Source organism: Narcine bancroftii, chromosome 4, assembly GCF_036971445.1.
Source record: "Narcine bancroftii isolate sNarBan1 chromosome 4, sNarBan1.hap1, whole genome shotgun sequence".
Taxonomy (NCBI): Eukaryota; Metazoa; Chordata; class Chondrichthyes; order Torpediniformes; family Narcinidae; genus Narcine; species Narcine bancroftii.
The window spans coordinates 54,291,388-54,304,945 of record NC_091472.1 but is presented as its reverse complement, the minus strand read 5'-3'; the positions used below and the strand labels follow the sequence as shown (position 1 = coordinate 54,304,945).

At 40.7% G+C, this 13,558-nt stretch overlaps 1 protein-coding gene across 6 annotated transcripts in view; it reads right to left on the bottom strand.

Annotated features, from left to right (window-relative positions):
• Window positions 1-13,558, bottom strand: part of LOC138760566 (tyrosine-protein phosphatase non-receptor type 14-like) — a 282,028-nt gene that overhangs the window by 44,136 nt on the left and 224,334 nt on the right. For all 6 annotated transcript variants that reach the window (XM_069931296.1, XM_069931297.1, XM_069931300.1 and 3 more), the window contains 3 exons: window positions 10,961-11,048; window positions 9,357-9,439; window positions 5,264-5,327 (listed from right to left, as the gene is read on the bottom strand). In XM_069931296.1, coding sequence (XP_069787397.1) covers window positions 5,264-5,327; window positions 9,357-9,439; window positions 10,961-11,048 — 235 coding nt within the window. The remainder of the gene's footprint in view (window positions 1-5,263; window positions 5,328-9,356; window positions 9,440-10,960; window positions 11,049-13,558) is intronic.

Here is a 13,558-nt window from a genome sequence, read left to right as displayed (position 1 = left end):
ACAAAGGGTGAGGAACTAAACAAAGTTTTTGCTTCATGAACACTTTTGGGTGTATTTTATGGATTTGGGGCTACTGATCATGAAAATAACCTTAAAATTTTCCTATCCTGTACTGTTTTTTTTCAATATAACCTATTTTAGTGATTTCCTGTCATATTTTTAACATGCAAACATACAAAACCATAAAGTGCAACATGTGATTGAAAATTCATTTTCTGCATTTGCACTTAGACTTTTTCCCTGCTGATCTCGGTCAGTGACGAACATAGTGAAAGGTTTCAACAGGATATTGCAACTATGAACAAACAGTATCAGGCCAACTGGAATCCATCAATGCTGGCCGACTATTGTTGGACACCGACACAAGAGGCATCAGATGCTGAGTACAAACAAAAATCATCAGCCAAACATTTTTAGGCCAGTTGAACTAATGCTAAATTCAATAAAAGTTAATTTAATATTTGTTACACTTCCTATGTGATACAACAAATCTGAAATTATCTTTGTGTTCAGCTTGAAGTTGTCTATCATAATTTTTTTTGCAGTAAGTAAACCTTTTGAAAAAAAGTTTGTTGTCCAGGGAAATTGGACATGGATAGGAAAAGTAAGAATTGACCAAGGGAGGAAGTGGTTCTGTGAATATGGAGCTGGAGGAAAGGAGAGAGAGGGGAAAAAAAGAGTGAGAAGGAAGGAGAAATAGGAATAGATGAGGGGGTTGAGGGGAGGTCGAGGTTAATGACATCTGGCTAGAGGGTGCTCGGACAGAATGTGAGATGTTGTTTTTACAATTTGCAGGTGGTCTCAGTCTGGCAGTGCATAGGAGCATGGACAGAAGTGTCAGCATGGAATTATGGCAAGGAATTGAAATTGCTGGCTACTGGGAGATCCCCACTATTGCAGCAAACAGAGCCAAGGATCTCCCAATCGATGTCCAGTCTCTTCAATGTAGAGGAGACCACAACGAAAGGGAGTACTGGAAACAGAGGATGACCCCTGCAGATTCACAAGTGAAGTGTTGCTTCATTTAGCAGGACTGTTTGGGCCCCAAATGGTGGTGAGGGAAGAGGTGTGAGTGCATGTGGCCCAACTGCAGTCACAGGGAATATGTCAAAGGGGTGATTGATGGTAATGGAGGAATTGGTCCCTGCGGAAGGTGGAGAGGGGAAGATATGTCTGGTGTTGGGATCACGTAGCAGGTGGCGAAAAAGGCAGAGGAGAATATGTCGGAGGCCGGTGGGATGGTAAGTGAGGACAAGAGGGGAGAGGGGGGCTATGGAAGATGTGTGAATAATGGAGGATGTACGGATGAGGGCTGAGTTAATGGTAGTAGAGTAAAAGCCACTTTTCTTAAAGGAGGACATCTCTGATGATGGCATGGAAGACCTCATCCTGGGAGCAGATGTGATGGAGATGACTGTTACAGGCTTCTTAATCTTTATATAAATTATATTTTAGTAATGTTACTATGGGGGGGGGTGTTGGATCAGGGAAAAAACAACACTCACGGATAACAATTTGAGTTATCAGATGCTCTGGCACCTACGTTCCAGTGCTGCAACAGCTTGTTTACTGTTCAAATGAAATACTGAAATAATGGAAAGTTTACTTAGGAAAGCACTTGTTCAATTTAAGAGACCGTCTATCAAATGATTCAGGCTTTTGGAGAAATAAAATTGAATCAATATTGCTCAAACTGTCATGTGATTAAAGACACTTCAAGAAAGTATTTTAATTTAGCAGAAAATCATCTGGGGAGAGAATTAAAGTGACCAGAAGAAGATGGTCACTTCAGCTGTTTCTCTTTGACAGGAGAGAGCAGTGATGCTCTGACCATTGTAATGGTCACTTCAGACTGACCCATAACTAGGTAAAGAAAACTAGATCATTTTTGCATCTGGATCATGACCATTTTGATGATCACTTCATCTGACCCTTGCCTGGGTCTTTGAAAGCATTGCAGAAGTCATAAGCTTCATTACCCCCTACGCAAAAAAAGAGGGAAGTTGTGATGAATCATTCACATGAAGGAACGTCCTTCCAAAAGCAACTCAACCAGAATTCAAGAGCTTTGAGAAGACTGATGGCTCGGTGCCTAATCTACTCCATAATTACTTTTGAACATCAGTTTAAAGATTCTGAATTTCAACACAAGATTTCTAAGACTGAACTTTGAATTTGACTTTTCAGAATTGTGCCTCAGCTGTAATGGTTTGAGTAATCTACACACACATATATCCATTTGCGCATCGTTGGGGTTAAAAAGATTTATATTATTAATTGTTATTAATAAAAATTATTGTTTTAAGATACCACTGTTATGGTAAATTTCTATTGCTGCTGGTCTATGACGTAACACTGACGGAAATGAATGGAATCCTTAAAAGGGACAGTGTATGAAGAGGTGTAGTCAAGGTAGCTGTGAGAGTTGTTGGGTTTGTAGAAAACATCAGTTGAGAGTTTGTCTTGAGAAAGGGAAACAGTTGCTACAGATAGACCAGGTGAATTTGAGTTTGGGGTGGAATTTGGCAGTAAAACAGATTTTAAAAAAAGTCAATGGTTGCATGAGGCAGCATCAAAGTAGTCATTAGTGAAGCACAGCCTTGCCTGTGCAGGCTTCAGCATGGATTGCTCCACGTAGCCGACAAAAAGGCAGGCATAGCTGGAGTCCTCGTAGGTACTTTTGATTTGGAGAAAGTGGGATGAGTCAAAGGAGGTTATTGAGGGCGAGGACTAGTCCTGTCAGCTGAAGGAGGGTGGCGGTGGTGGGAAACTTATTGGGTCTGTTGTTGAGGTAGAAACAAAGAGCTTTGAGGCCGTTGGTATGGGGGATGGAGGTGTGTACATGGTAAAGATGAGGTGGTCAAATTCAGGGAACTGGATGGACAACATGAAGCATTGCAAATGTTGCTGGGAAGGGACTGCACCATGGGGGACACAAGGAAGTCGAGGTAAGTGAATAGCAGTTTAGTTTTTGTATCTTCTTTCCTCTTATTTGCTCCTCTATCATGCCCTGTAGTATCTGTACCCTGGAACCTTAAGCTGCTCATCCTGACATTTCTGTGGTGACCCTAAGGGCCCATTAATTTTTAAAACATTTAGACAGAATGTGGTAACAGGTCCTGTTGGCCCATGCTCCCCAATCACACCCAATTAACCTACAACTTCAGTATATTTTGAACCGTGGGAGGAAACCGGATCACCTGGAGGAATCTCTGTGCTGTACAAATCTTACTCTTTTCAAAATCTAGTCCCAACCACTTAGTACCTGTTAATTCCACCTGCATAACTATTTTATGAGCACATATTTACTATAAGAATGCACAGTAATACTTCAGTAAGAAATAGGAGCAGGAGTTGGCCATCCGGTCCATCAAGCCTGCTCTGCCATTTAATAAAATCATGGCTGATCTGATGATTGACTCAACTCCACCTACCTGCCTTTTTCTCCATATCCCTTAGTTCTTTTTTTTTAATGTAAAAATCTATCTAACTGAACCTTAAATAAGTTTAATGAGTAGCCTCAACTGCTTCCCTAGGCAGAGAATTCCACAAATTCACTACTCTCTGGGAAAAACAGTTTTTCCTCATCTCCATCTACTTCCCTGAATCTTGAGGCTGTCTCCCCTAGTTCTGGTCTCACATACCAGTGAAAACAATTTTCCTGCCTCGGTCCCTTCCAAATTTTATATGTTTCTTTAAGATCTCCTCTCATTCTTCTGAATTCGAGTGAGTATAATCCCAGACGATTTAGACTCTCCTCCTAGGTCAACCCCTCATTTCCGGGATCAACCTGGTGATCCTTCTCTGGACTGCCTCCAAAGCCAGTATATCCTTCCTCAAGTATGGAGACCAGAACTGCACACAGTCCTCCAGATGCAGCCTCACTAGTACCTTGTACAGTTGCACCTCAACCTTCCTGCTCTTGAATTCAATTCCTCTAGCGATGAAGGCCAACATTCCATTTGCCGCCTTAATAACCTTTTCTACCTGCAAACCAACTTTTTGCGATTCATGCACAAGCACTCCCAAGTCCTTCTGCACGACAGTATGCTACAGTCTTTCACCATTTAAATAATTATTTGTTCTTCTATTTTTTTCTGCCAAAGTGGATGACCTCAGATTTACCAATGCTGTAGTCCATCCACCAGACCTTTTCCCACTCACCTGACTTAATTATATCTTTCTGCAGCCTCTCCATATCCTCTGTACATTTTGCTTTTCCACTCAATTTAATATCATCCCCAAACGAGGCTACTCTACACTCTATCCCCTCTTCCAAATCATTAGCGTAAATGGTGAACAGCTGCAGGCCCAGAACTGATCCTGGCCACATCCCACTTACCACTGTCTGCCAATCAGAAAAACACCCATTCACCCCAACTCTTTGTCAGTTAACCAATCCTCAATCATGCCAATATACTTCTCCTGACTCCATTCATCTGAATCTTATTGATAAGACTCTTGTGCAGCACCTTATCAAACGTCTTCTGGAAATCCAAATATACAACATCAACTTATTTCCCTCTATCTACCGAACCCATTATATTCTCAAAGAACTCAAACAAGTTTGTCAATCAAGACCTGCCCTTTCTGAATCCATGCTGCGTTTGCCTGCTGGAACCTCTTTGTTCTAAATGTCTCGCTATTTTATCGTTAATGGCAGCTTCAAGCATTTTTCCGACTACAGGCGTTGAGCTAACTGGCCGATAATTACCCGTCTTTAAAAAGTGGCATGATATTTGCTGTCTTCCAATCTGTCAAGACTTTCCCAAAATCCAGAGAATTTTGATAAAATGACTACCAACACATCAACTATAACTCGTACCATTTCCCTCGGTACCTGTGATGCATCCTATCAGGACCGGGGATTTGTCCGCTCTCAGTCCCATTAGTTTTCTCATCACTATCTCTTTAGTAACAATTATTTTATTGAGGCCCTCACCTCCCTTCGCATCCCATTGCAAAAATGATGGAAGAATTCTGGAAAGGGCAGAATAAACTTGGAGATAAACTAAGTGAATCAATTTGAGAGATGATCTCAATCTATCTTAATAAATACTGAACAGTTTAAAATCATTTGTTTTGGCAAAAGAAAGAAAACAAATTGATTAATCTGGATTATATCCATGCTCTTGTAGCATACAAGGGAAAATTGAGTACTGGATGTCAAAATTCAAATAAAATATGCTTCATTCAATGAGATGCAACTATTTAAGATAAATGATCTAATGTCTCAAATTTGCACATTCAACAGCAAACATACCAAAGAGGATCTGCTCCATGTAGGTGGTCTTCTGATAGCTGTTGGGGAACAGGACTGAGTTTGTCTATGAAAAAAAACACAGGAAAATATCAGCAGGTCAAAACTTACTCATCATAGGGCAAAAGAATGAAATTCCCTTTTAATACAGGCATAATATTAAGTTTAACAAGTCTTCCCGAGTGAACATTTGCATTGTTAATTTAAAAATACGTTTCATAAATCACTAATTTTCAGGAAAAGAGAAGAACAATTCCTTACAAATAAGTCCTTATCTGTGTGAATGATACAAATATTTATTTAACTATCCATATAACCATATATCAGAAACAGGCCATGTTGGCCTTTCGAGTCCACACCGGTTCACTGATTTTGTGCGCCCTCTAATAGTCCCGTTCTTCTTCTTCTTAACCAGGGTCTCAATATCTCTTGAAAACCAAGGTTCCATACACCTTCCATACATCTTACCTGTAATTCAGATCCTTTATATAAAAAAAGTTAGACAGAGTTTAATTAAAAAGGTCTTAGATAACTTGCAGAAGCTGAAATGCATGTTTATAAACACTCATGTCATTCATTTGGGAGTACGTTCAAACCCCAAGACTAATGTACTTCAATCTTCACAGCATCTTCTCCTTTTTGCCACATTACATAAAGAGTCTCAGTGTAGTAATATTTTCTCAAGTAATCCTTTGATATTATTTTGTTTTCTGCCCTAGCATACTGTAGTAGTTTAATTTACATTGTTGTAGTTGGTCTACCCTATGTACCTGTGTGGCTGCAACCAGAACATCAGTACATTGTACCCTCTCAGCATGATCATCAGAAGTGTTTCCAACTTTTTCTTTGCTGTTATCACTACCTCCAAATTTCACCGCCCTTCTCTTTACTATCACCGACCATGACATCACCAAACTCATTTTCCCTACAAGACTTCCTTTGTCCTCTATTCCTATTATATTACCGAGTACCCAATTTCCCTGAGTAGATCCATGTTGGATGATGCTGCATATGGTGTTCTCTCACTGGAAATTGATCCATTAGCTTTCAAAACCACCCACTTCCAAACTTAAGCTTTATTCCCATTCCTCTGACCTTACAAACATGGACCAATTTCCAATATTTCTATCCTCTGAAAATATTTAAACGTTGCCATTTCCCAGAGCTATTCATTGATTGAATTTTTCAATTCATCTCGAAGGGTATTGAAACAGGCACATATTAATTAATTAATTTTACTGCGATTGTGAAAATGATCGTTATTCTTCATCATCCCTTGCAGCCCTTGAAACGATCAAACATTACATCCCACTCCAATATCTCAGATGTAAAACCTCTCAATTTGATTCATCTCTATGCTATTGAATCAACATCACTTGTTCATTAATTGCTTATTTTCCTGACTGCATACAATATTGCCATGTCCCAACTCTCTCAGAATCTATCTTCATTTACAAGTTCCCTCAGTACTTTTATCTGCAAACATTAGGACAGGATTCCTTAATTACAACAGAGCTTTAGCTCTTTATCACCTCTCACAATTCCTTAGCTACCCCTACCATGTCAGATTGCTGGCAGGTTTGACTAGCTGGCAAGTTGCACCTCAAGAACCTCAGTCATTGCCTTCTGCTCCCACTCATATTGGGATGGGGGGAGGGAGAAATACAAATGGGAGAGGATTCTATTAAAAGCCCACTTAACACATGGCTAAAGTGGCAAATTTTTGTTCCAGCAACTGCATCAATCCAAAGCCAAGTAGACCCTGCCTTCGCTTCATGAGAGAACTTGCATCTTAATATTGAATGTACACAATAATATTGCATACCTCTGCTATGGCCAGTGATCTTTGACATCATCCCTTTGAGTCTAAAAAGGATGTAAAATAAGGTCTGAAAAATGGGAAGCCTATTCCTAGTCCACTTATAACTTTAACTGTTGAGATCTGGCTGCCTCATAAGCCTTGTGTTCTAGTCAAATAGGACTTCATGCTTTACAATCTAGAAGCCATTTACATTTGAAAGCTACTTTCCAGGGCACCAAAGCTTTTGTAGCTGAACCTGCTGGATTCAGAAGGGAGAGGCTTTTCATGACTTTCGCCAATACTACCTCAGACCATTCTCTTGATCCACTGGATTGTTTGTGGACCACAGACTGATTCCCTTTCCACATCTGGCCAACATGGCATTGTCCAAACTTCAGGCCTGAGCAACTCCTAAAATGGAAGCTTCACCCCACCCCCAACCCCCACACAAATGTTACATTATTTCACTCTCCCCACACTCCATCCCCACTCCACCCTGGTCTCCAATTGCAGCCAGGCCATCGTGTCCCAAAGGCAGCTGAAAGCACCTCTGCCAACACAAGGTCCAAGTATCTCAAAACTCTATTGTGGACTCTCCTCTGAACTTTTTAGGCTTCCAAAATCCTGCTCTTTTTTCTACCCTGCACTGTTTGCAAATCACCCATTCCTTATAGAGAATGATCTTGCCTCAGATTTTAAATTTTCCCTTTTGGGTTACACATTCTCCAAGACGTTGACCCTCCCTAGCTCTAATGTCCTTTTGCCTTACAGCCTTTCTCACTGAAATCCTCTTCACCTTTTGACTAACTGTTATGATTTTCTTCCTTCCAGGATCTAACACCAGCTTCTTAAAACCTCTCACCATGACCCTACTTTCAGTCTCCTTCCAAGTATTACATCTTTAGCTTGGCTTCTATTTTTTGACTCTGCCTCCAACATACCTTTTCAATGTTAAAGACTGCACACAAACGCTAAGTGGTTGCATAATGAGGTTTCAATATAAAAGGAGCTAGTGAGTCAAACCAAGTCAAACAACACTAAAAATATGTCAGGTTATAATTTAAGGTCATAAAACTATTAAAGGTTTATTCAGTCATTGCTGCTGTCAGTTAGATGACTAACGTGTGACCATATCCTGGGAACCAAGACTGGGTCTGGCACTCGTGAAGGTGCAATGGCCAGCAGGCTTCCTGAGAGGCCTTGGGTGCTGGCAGCTCCTAACACTTTGGGCATGAGGAGTCAGAGAGGGGTGATGTGGATACAAGATCTCAATTGGCTATTTAAATTCTAAATGTAAACATATAGCATGTTAACAGGCCATTTCAGCCCATGCTGCCCAATTTACACCCAATCAAACTACCTCCGGTATGTTTTGAGGAGGAAACCAGATTCCCCTGGGAAAATCCACGCAGGCAAGGGGAGTACATACAAACCCCTTACAGACAGTAAGGGATTTGAACCTCAGTCCCATTCGCTGATGCTGTAAAGTTGTTGCTATGCCAACCATGCCATCCTGTGGAGGCGATATTGGAGGAGGTGGCAGGATCCATGGAAACCCACCGTCTCTGGAGCGACATTACTTTGCTTCTCTCTCTTGTTTTAATAATGGCGCTGTATGTCTTGGAGACTCTTTGCGTGTCTTTGCAGGGCAAACCAAGGAAAGATTTTTGTTCATCTTGCATTCATAATGATAATATATGAATCTTAAGGCTATAGTACTGAAGTCTAAACTGAACACAAGAGCTAAAATCAAATATGTAGAAGAATCACTGCCAGCTGGCTTTCATAGGGTTCCTGATGTAGGGAACCATCTGCCTCCACAGTTAACCAAGATTTCCCAGCTTCTGAGGGAATTGCGAAATCTAACTAGCTTGGGTAGACGAGATGATTTTGATGGGCAAATTGGGCCAAAGGGTCCATTTCTATGCTGTAAAGCTTAGGGACTGCTTCTAAGAGGCACACAAGCACTTGACAAGATTTGCCTAGTGATAAAATCGATCGAGATTTCCCCCCCCTCAGAAATTAAGACGGACAGCTGCCATCCTGCTGTGGTAAAATTCACTGCTGTGATATTTTTACAAGTTTAACTGGAAATTATGAACACTGTTAAATTCTTCACTGTATCAAAATGGAGGATGTTGTAGTGCAGCTATTTTTCTAAAAAAAATCATTTCAAGAACAATAAACAAATTTTATTATTTATAAAAAAAAATGTCTGGTCACAAAGTGATTAGGCAAGTTATCTGTTTCGACTGTGAAGTACGTGGAGTGGAGCGTGATGCTCAGAATACTCACTCTGTGCAGATTTTGTTTTGTTTATAGAACTTGTGCCTTGCTGTGAACAACCGTGAGATATATTTTGCCATTTCAATATCATCCTGAAGGGGACAAACAAACCAAATGATATTACATAAGATCATCATTACAAATATATTTACAATAATTAAGTTTGAAATATAACCAATCCAATGGATCTCACAGCTACAATGAGTATATTAGTATCTTTTCATGAAAAAAATGTCTCTGCGTTTATGTTAATGAGTTGCTAGGTCTTTCAGGGTACACCTTTCAAATAAACACCCTGAGGAAAGCAAGGGGATAGCCTTGAGCTGACCCCTCCCAACAGCTAACCATCCACTAAACTACTGATGGAGAATGTAGGCAGCTTCTTTAGCTGCCTGCCACACCCAAGGAGTAATGGCTATCCAGGAAAAGGGTTTGGGTACAATGTGGACATCTGACTGCTGCTCATGTAAATGGTCAGTCTTCTTGCTCATGAACGCGCACCTGCATCAACAACACCATCTGAACATTTTTACAAACTTTAAGTAAAGTTGTTGCTGCACAAGGGAGGGCTGCCACAGCAAAGAAGGGTCGGGAGTGGAGAGGTGAGCTAGGCCTAGAAACAGTGTCTGGCACCCAAGGATGACTCATGCAAGAAAGGGTCTAGGTGAAATTGGTAGTGAAGAAAGCGAATGCTATGTTGGCATTCATTTCAAGAGGAATAGTGTAAAAGAGTAAAGAAGTGTTGATGAGACTCTATGGGGCACTGGTGAGGCCTCATTTGGAGTACTGTGCAGTTTTGGCCCCCTATCTTAGAAAGGATGTGATGTTGTTGGAGAGGGTGCAGAGGAGATTTACTAGAATGATTCCCGGAATGTAAGGGCTAACGTACGAGGAGCATTTGGCAGCTCTTGGGTTGTATCCATTGGAGTATAGGAGAATGAGAGGAGATCTCATAGAGGCTTTTTGTATTTTGAAAGGTTTAGATAGGGGTGGATGCGGGTAAGATGGTTCCCTTGGTGGGTGAATCAAGGACAAGGAGTCATAGTCTGAAAATTAGAGGTTATCCATATAAAACAGAGATTAGGAAGAACTTCTTTAGCCAGAGGGTCGTCGATCTGTGGAACGCGCTGCCGCATACAGCAGTGGAAGCCAGATCACTGGGAATATTTAAACAAGAAATAGACAAGTATCTCATTAGCGAGGGCATCAAGGGATATGGAGAAAAGGCCAGGAATTGAAACTAGTGTCGAGTAGCTTAGTGTAATTTTATGGAACAGACCCGATGGGCCTAGTGGCCTCCTTCTTTGTCTTGTGATCTTGTGAAATATCTGCAAATAATGTGAAATGCCAAAGAAATAATCATCAGGTTACCAATTTCCAATAGCATAATATCAGGAAAAAGTGTTTATGTGATTGAATTACCAGGCCACAGCATTGGAAGCTAGGATAGGTCAAAATAAATCAAAAATATCAAAGATAATTCTCTGAAGTTCAGCATACCCAGAGGACAGCACTAAAGTGCTTCTGAGGATCACAGAGCTATTTTCAAAGATTACTACCAAGTCAAAGAGACTGCAAGGGTAATGCAGACCAGAACTGCTCCAGATACTTACTGTGTGAAACAAAACTGTTTCCTCCTTGCTTGTCAATTCTACGTTAATTGAAGACTTGTTGTGTGTAATATTTCCAACTTCATTCCATCTGCGGGTTTAAAATTACTTTGTATTATTGACCATATCTGAATTTTATTTTTCAGGGTTTGTTGATATTGTCAAAATAAACTTCACTCTTATTAAATAATGCATGGGGTGTGAGAGGAAAAATCCAGTTCTGGTGGTTCAAAGGAATAGAGAAAATTAAGAAAGAGGTTGTTCTGAAGGAATTTGAGCAGCTAGGGACTAAATTAAAAAGAAGTAACAAAAAGGCAATAATATCTGAATTGTTAACTGAGCCATGTACATAAAGACATGGCTCAAAGATTGGTGTGGGAGAAGTGGGGTTGAATTCGTGGGATATTTGCACCAGTATTGGGAAAGGAGAGAGCTGTTTGAATGTGAGTTAAACATCCAAGGATACATATCCTACTCCAGAGATAGCTCTGTTGGTAAAAAAAAAATCAAATCCTTAGCAAGAAGGGATTATAGGATTAGAAGATGCAGAATCCTTGTGAGTAGAATTAAGAGACTGCAAGGGTGAAAAAATACAGAACAACTCAGAATATCTGAAATGGTCAGGATCGAGCCTATGTTGAATAATCTGTTTTTTTTCCAGAGAACTGGTCATTTTTTAAAAACAGCCCAGCAGCAACCGCAAATCACTTGTATCAGCTTTTAAACAACAAGGGAAGGCTTTTTAAGCATTAAAACAATTTTTAATCCTCACCAGAAAATGCTGGCCCTGCCGATCACCAAGACTTCCCAACCGCCGCTGCCAATCCCCGACACGTCCCCACCACTGCTGCTGATCCCTGAGGAGGCTTCCCGTGGCAGTGAAACATTCACTGGTGAGTCGGCAGGCTCCTGTCTCCCTGGTCACCATAGCGCCTGACGGCCAGGTCCCAACTCTGAATCCTCCCCCAGGCCTTCCACATACGCACATCGGGGAGTTCCGGTGTGAGGGTGCGGTAGTAGGGCAAGAGGAGGGTTCAGAGTAGGTCCCGCTCCTGCCCGAGAAGCCACTCTCCTTGATGATGCTAGGACAAAAGATTCTTCCGACCGCTTGCGGCTGGGAGACAGTGGCACACAGTTTGAGAAGGAAAATTGGAGAGAAAAATCCATGGGAAAGGTAAAGAAAAAATGGAAAGAGAGAGGGGAGGGAGTTACCCAAAATGAGGACAATTGTTGTTCTAATTTCATGTTGAGTGAATTTTTTTTCCCAACCTGTGAGGTCAGTTTGGCTCGAATTTGTTTCAGATATCCTCATTTATCTGAAATCTTAAAAAAAATGTTTGATAAATGAGGATTTCGGAGAATCTGATTTTGGATAATTGGAGTTGTAATATGCTAACAAGGGATATTTACAGGCCTGCAAATAGCAACCAGGATGTGGGATACAAATTACAAAAGAAGTGAGAAAAGGCATATAAGAAAGGCAATGTTACAGTGGTCATGAGGACTTCAACATGCAGGTTGACTGGGAAAACCAGATTGGGACTGGATCCCAAGGATGCCTTATGAGATGGCTTTTTAGAGCAGTTTGTGGTCGAGCCCATAAAGGGAAAAGGTCATTCTGGATTTGGTGCTGGGTAATGAACTGGATTTGATTCGGGAGTTCAAGGTAAAAGAATCACAAAGAGGCAGTGATCACAATACAATTGAATTCACCCTGCAGTTTTTTTTTTAATTAATATTTATTTTTAAAATTTTAGACCATTCATGTAGTCAAATACAAAATTAAAAAATATGAACACATAAGTAGACAAATTTATGTTGCATGATGGTTGTAACCCACACCCTGCAGTTTGAGAGAGAGAAACTAAAATTGGATGAGATGGTATTATAGTTGAGTAAAGGTAACTGCAGAAGCACGAGGGAAGAGCTGGCTAATGCTGATTGGAAGGGAATCCTAGGAGGGAAAACTGCAAAGCAGCAATTGAAGAGATAATTCAAAAGGCATAGGAATGCTTTATTTAGAGAGGACAAAGATGTAATTCAGAGGCTTTACAAAGCATTGATCAAACCACATTTGGACTAACATGAGCAGTTTAAGGCTCCAGATCTAAGGAAGGATGTACTGGCATTGGAGAGGATCTGGAGGAGGTTTATGAAAATGATCCAAGGGAGAGGGTTCATATATGAGAAGTATTTGATGGCTCTGGGCCTGAACACACTGGAGTTTTGAAAGTTAAGGAGAGATTTCATTGAAACATTCTGAACACAGAAAGAGCAGGAGAGAGCAGGTATGGAGATGTTTCCAGTAGTGGGAGAGTCAAAGACCATAGGGCACTGTCTCAGAATAAAAGGACATCCCTTTAGAACAGAGACAAGGCCGTTTCTTCAGCCAGAGGGTGATAAATCTGTGGTATTTGTTGCTATAGACAGATATGGAAATAGTTATTGGATATATTTAAAACAGGTTCTTGTTAAGTAAGGGCATTAAAAGTTGTGGAGAGACGGCAGGAGAATGAGGCTGAAAGGAAGAATGCACCAGAGCCATGATTTGAATGGAGCAGACTCGAAGGGCTGAATAGCCTAATTCTGCTTCTTGGTCTT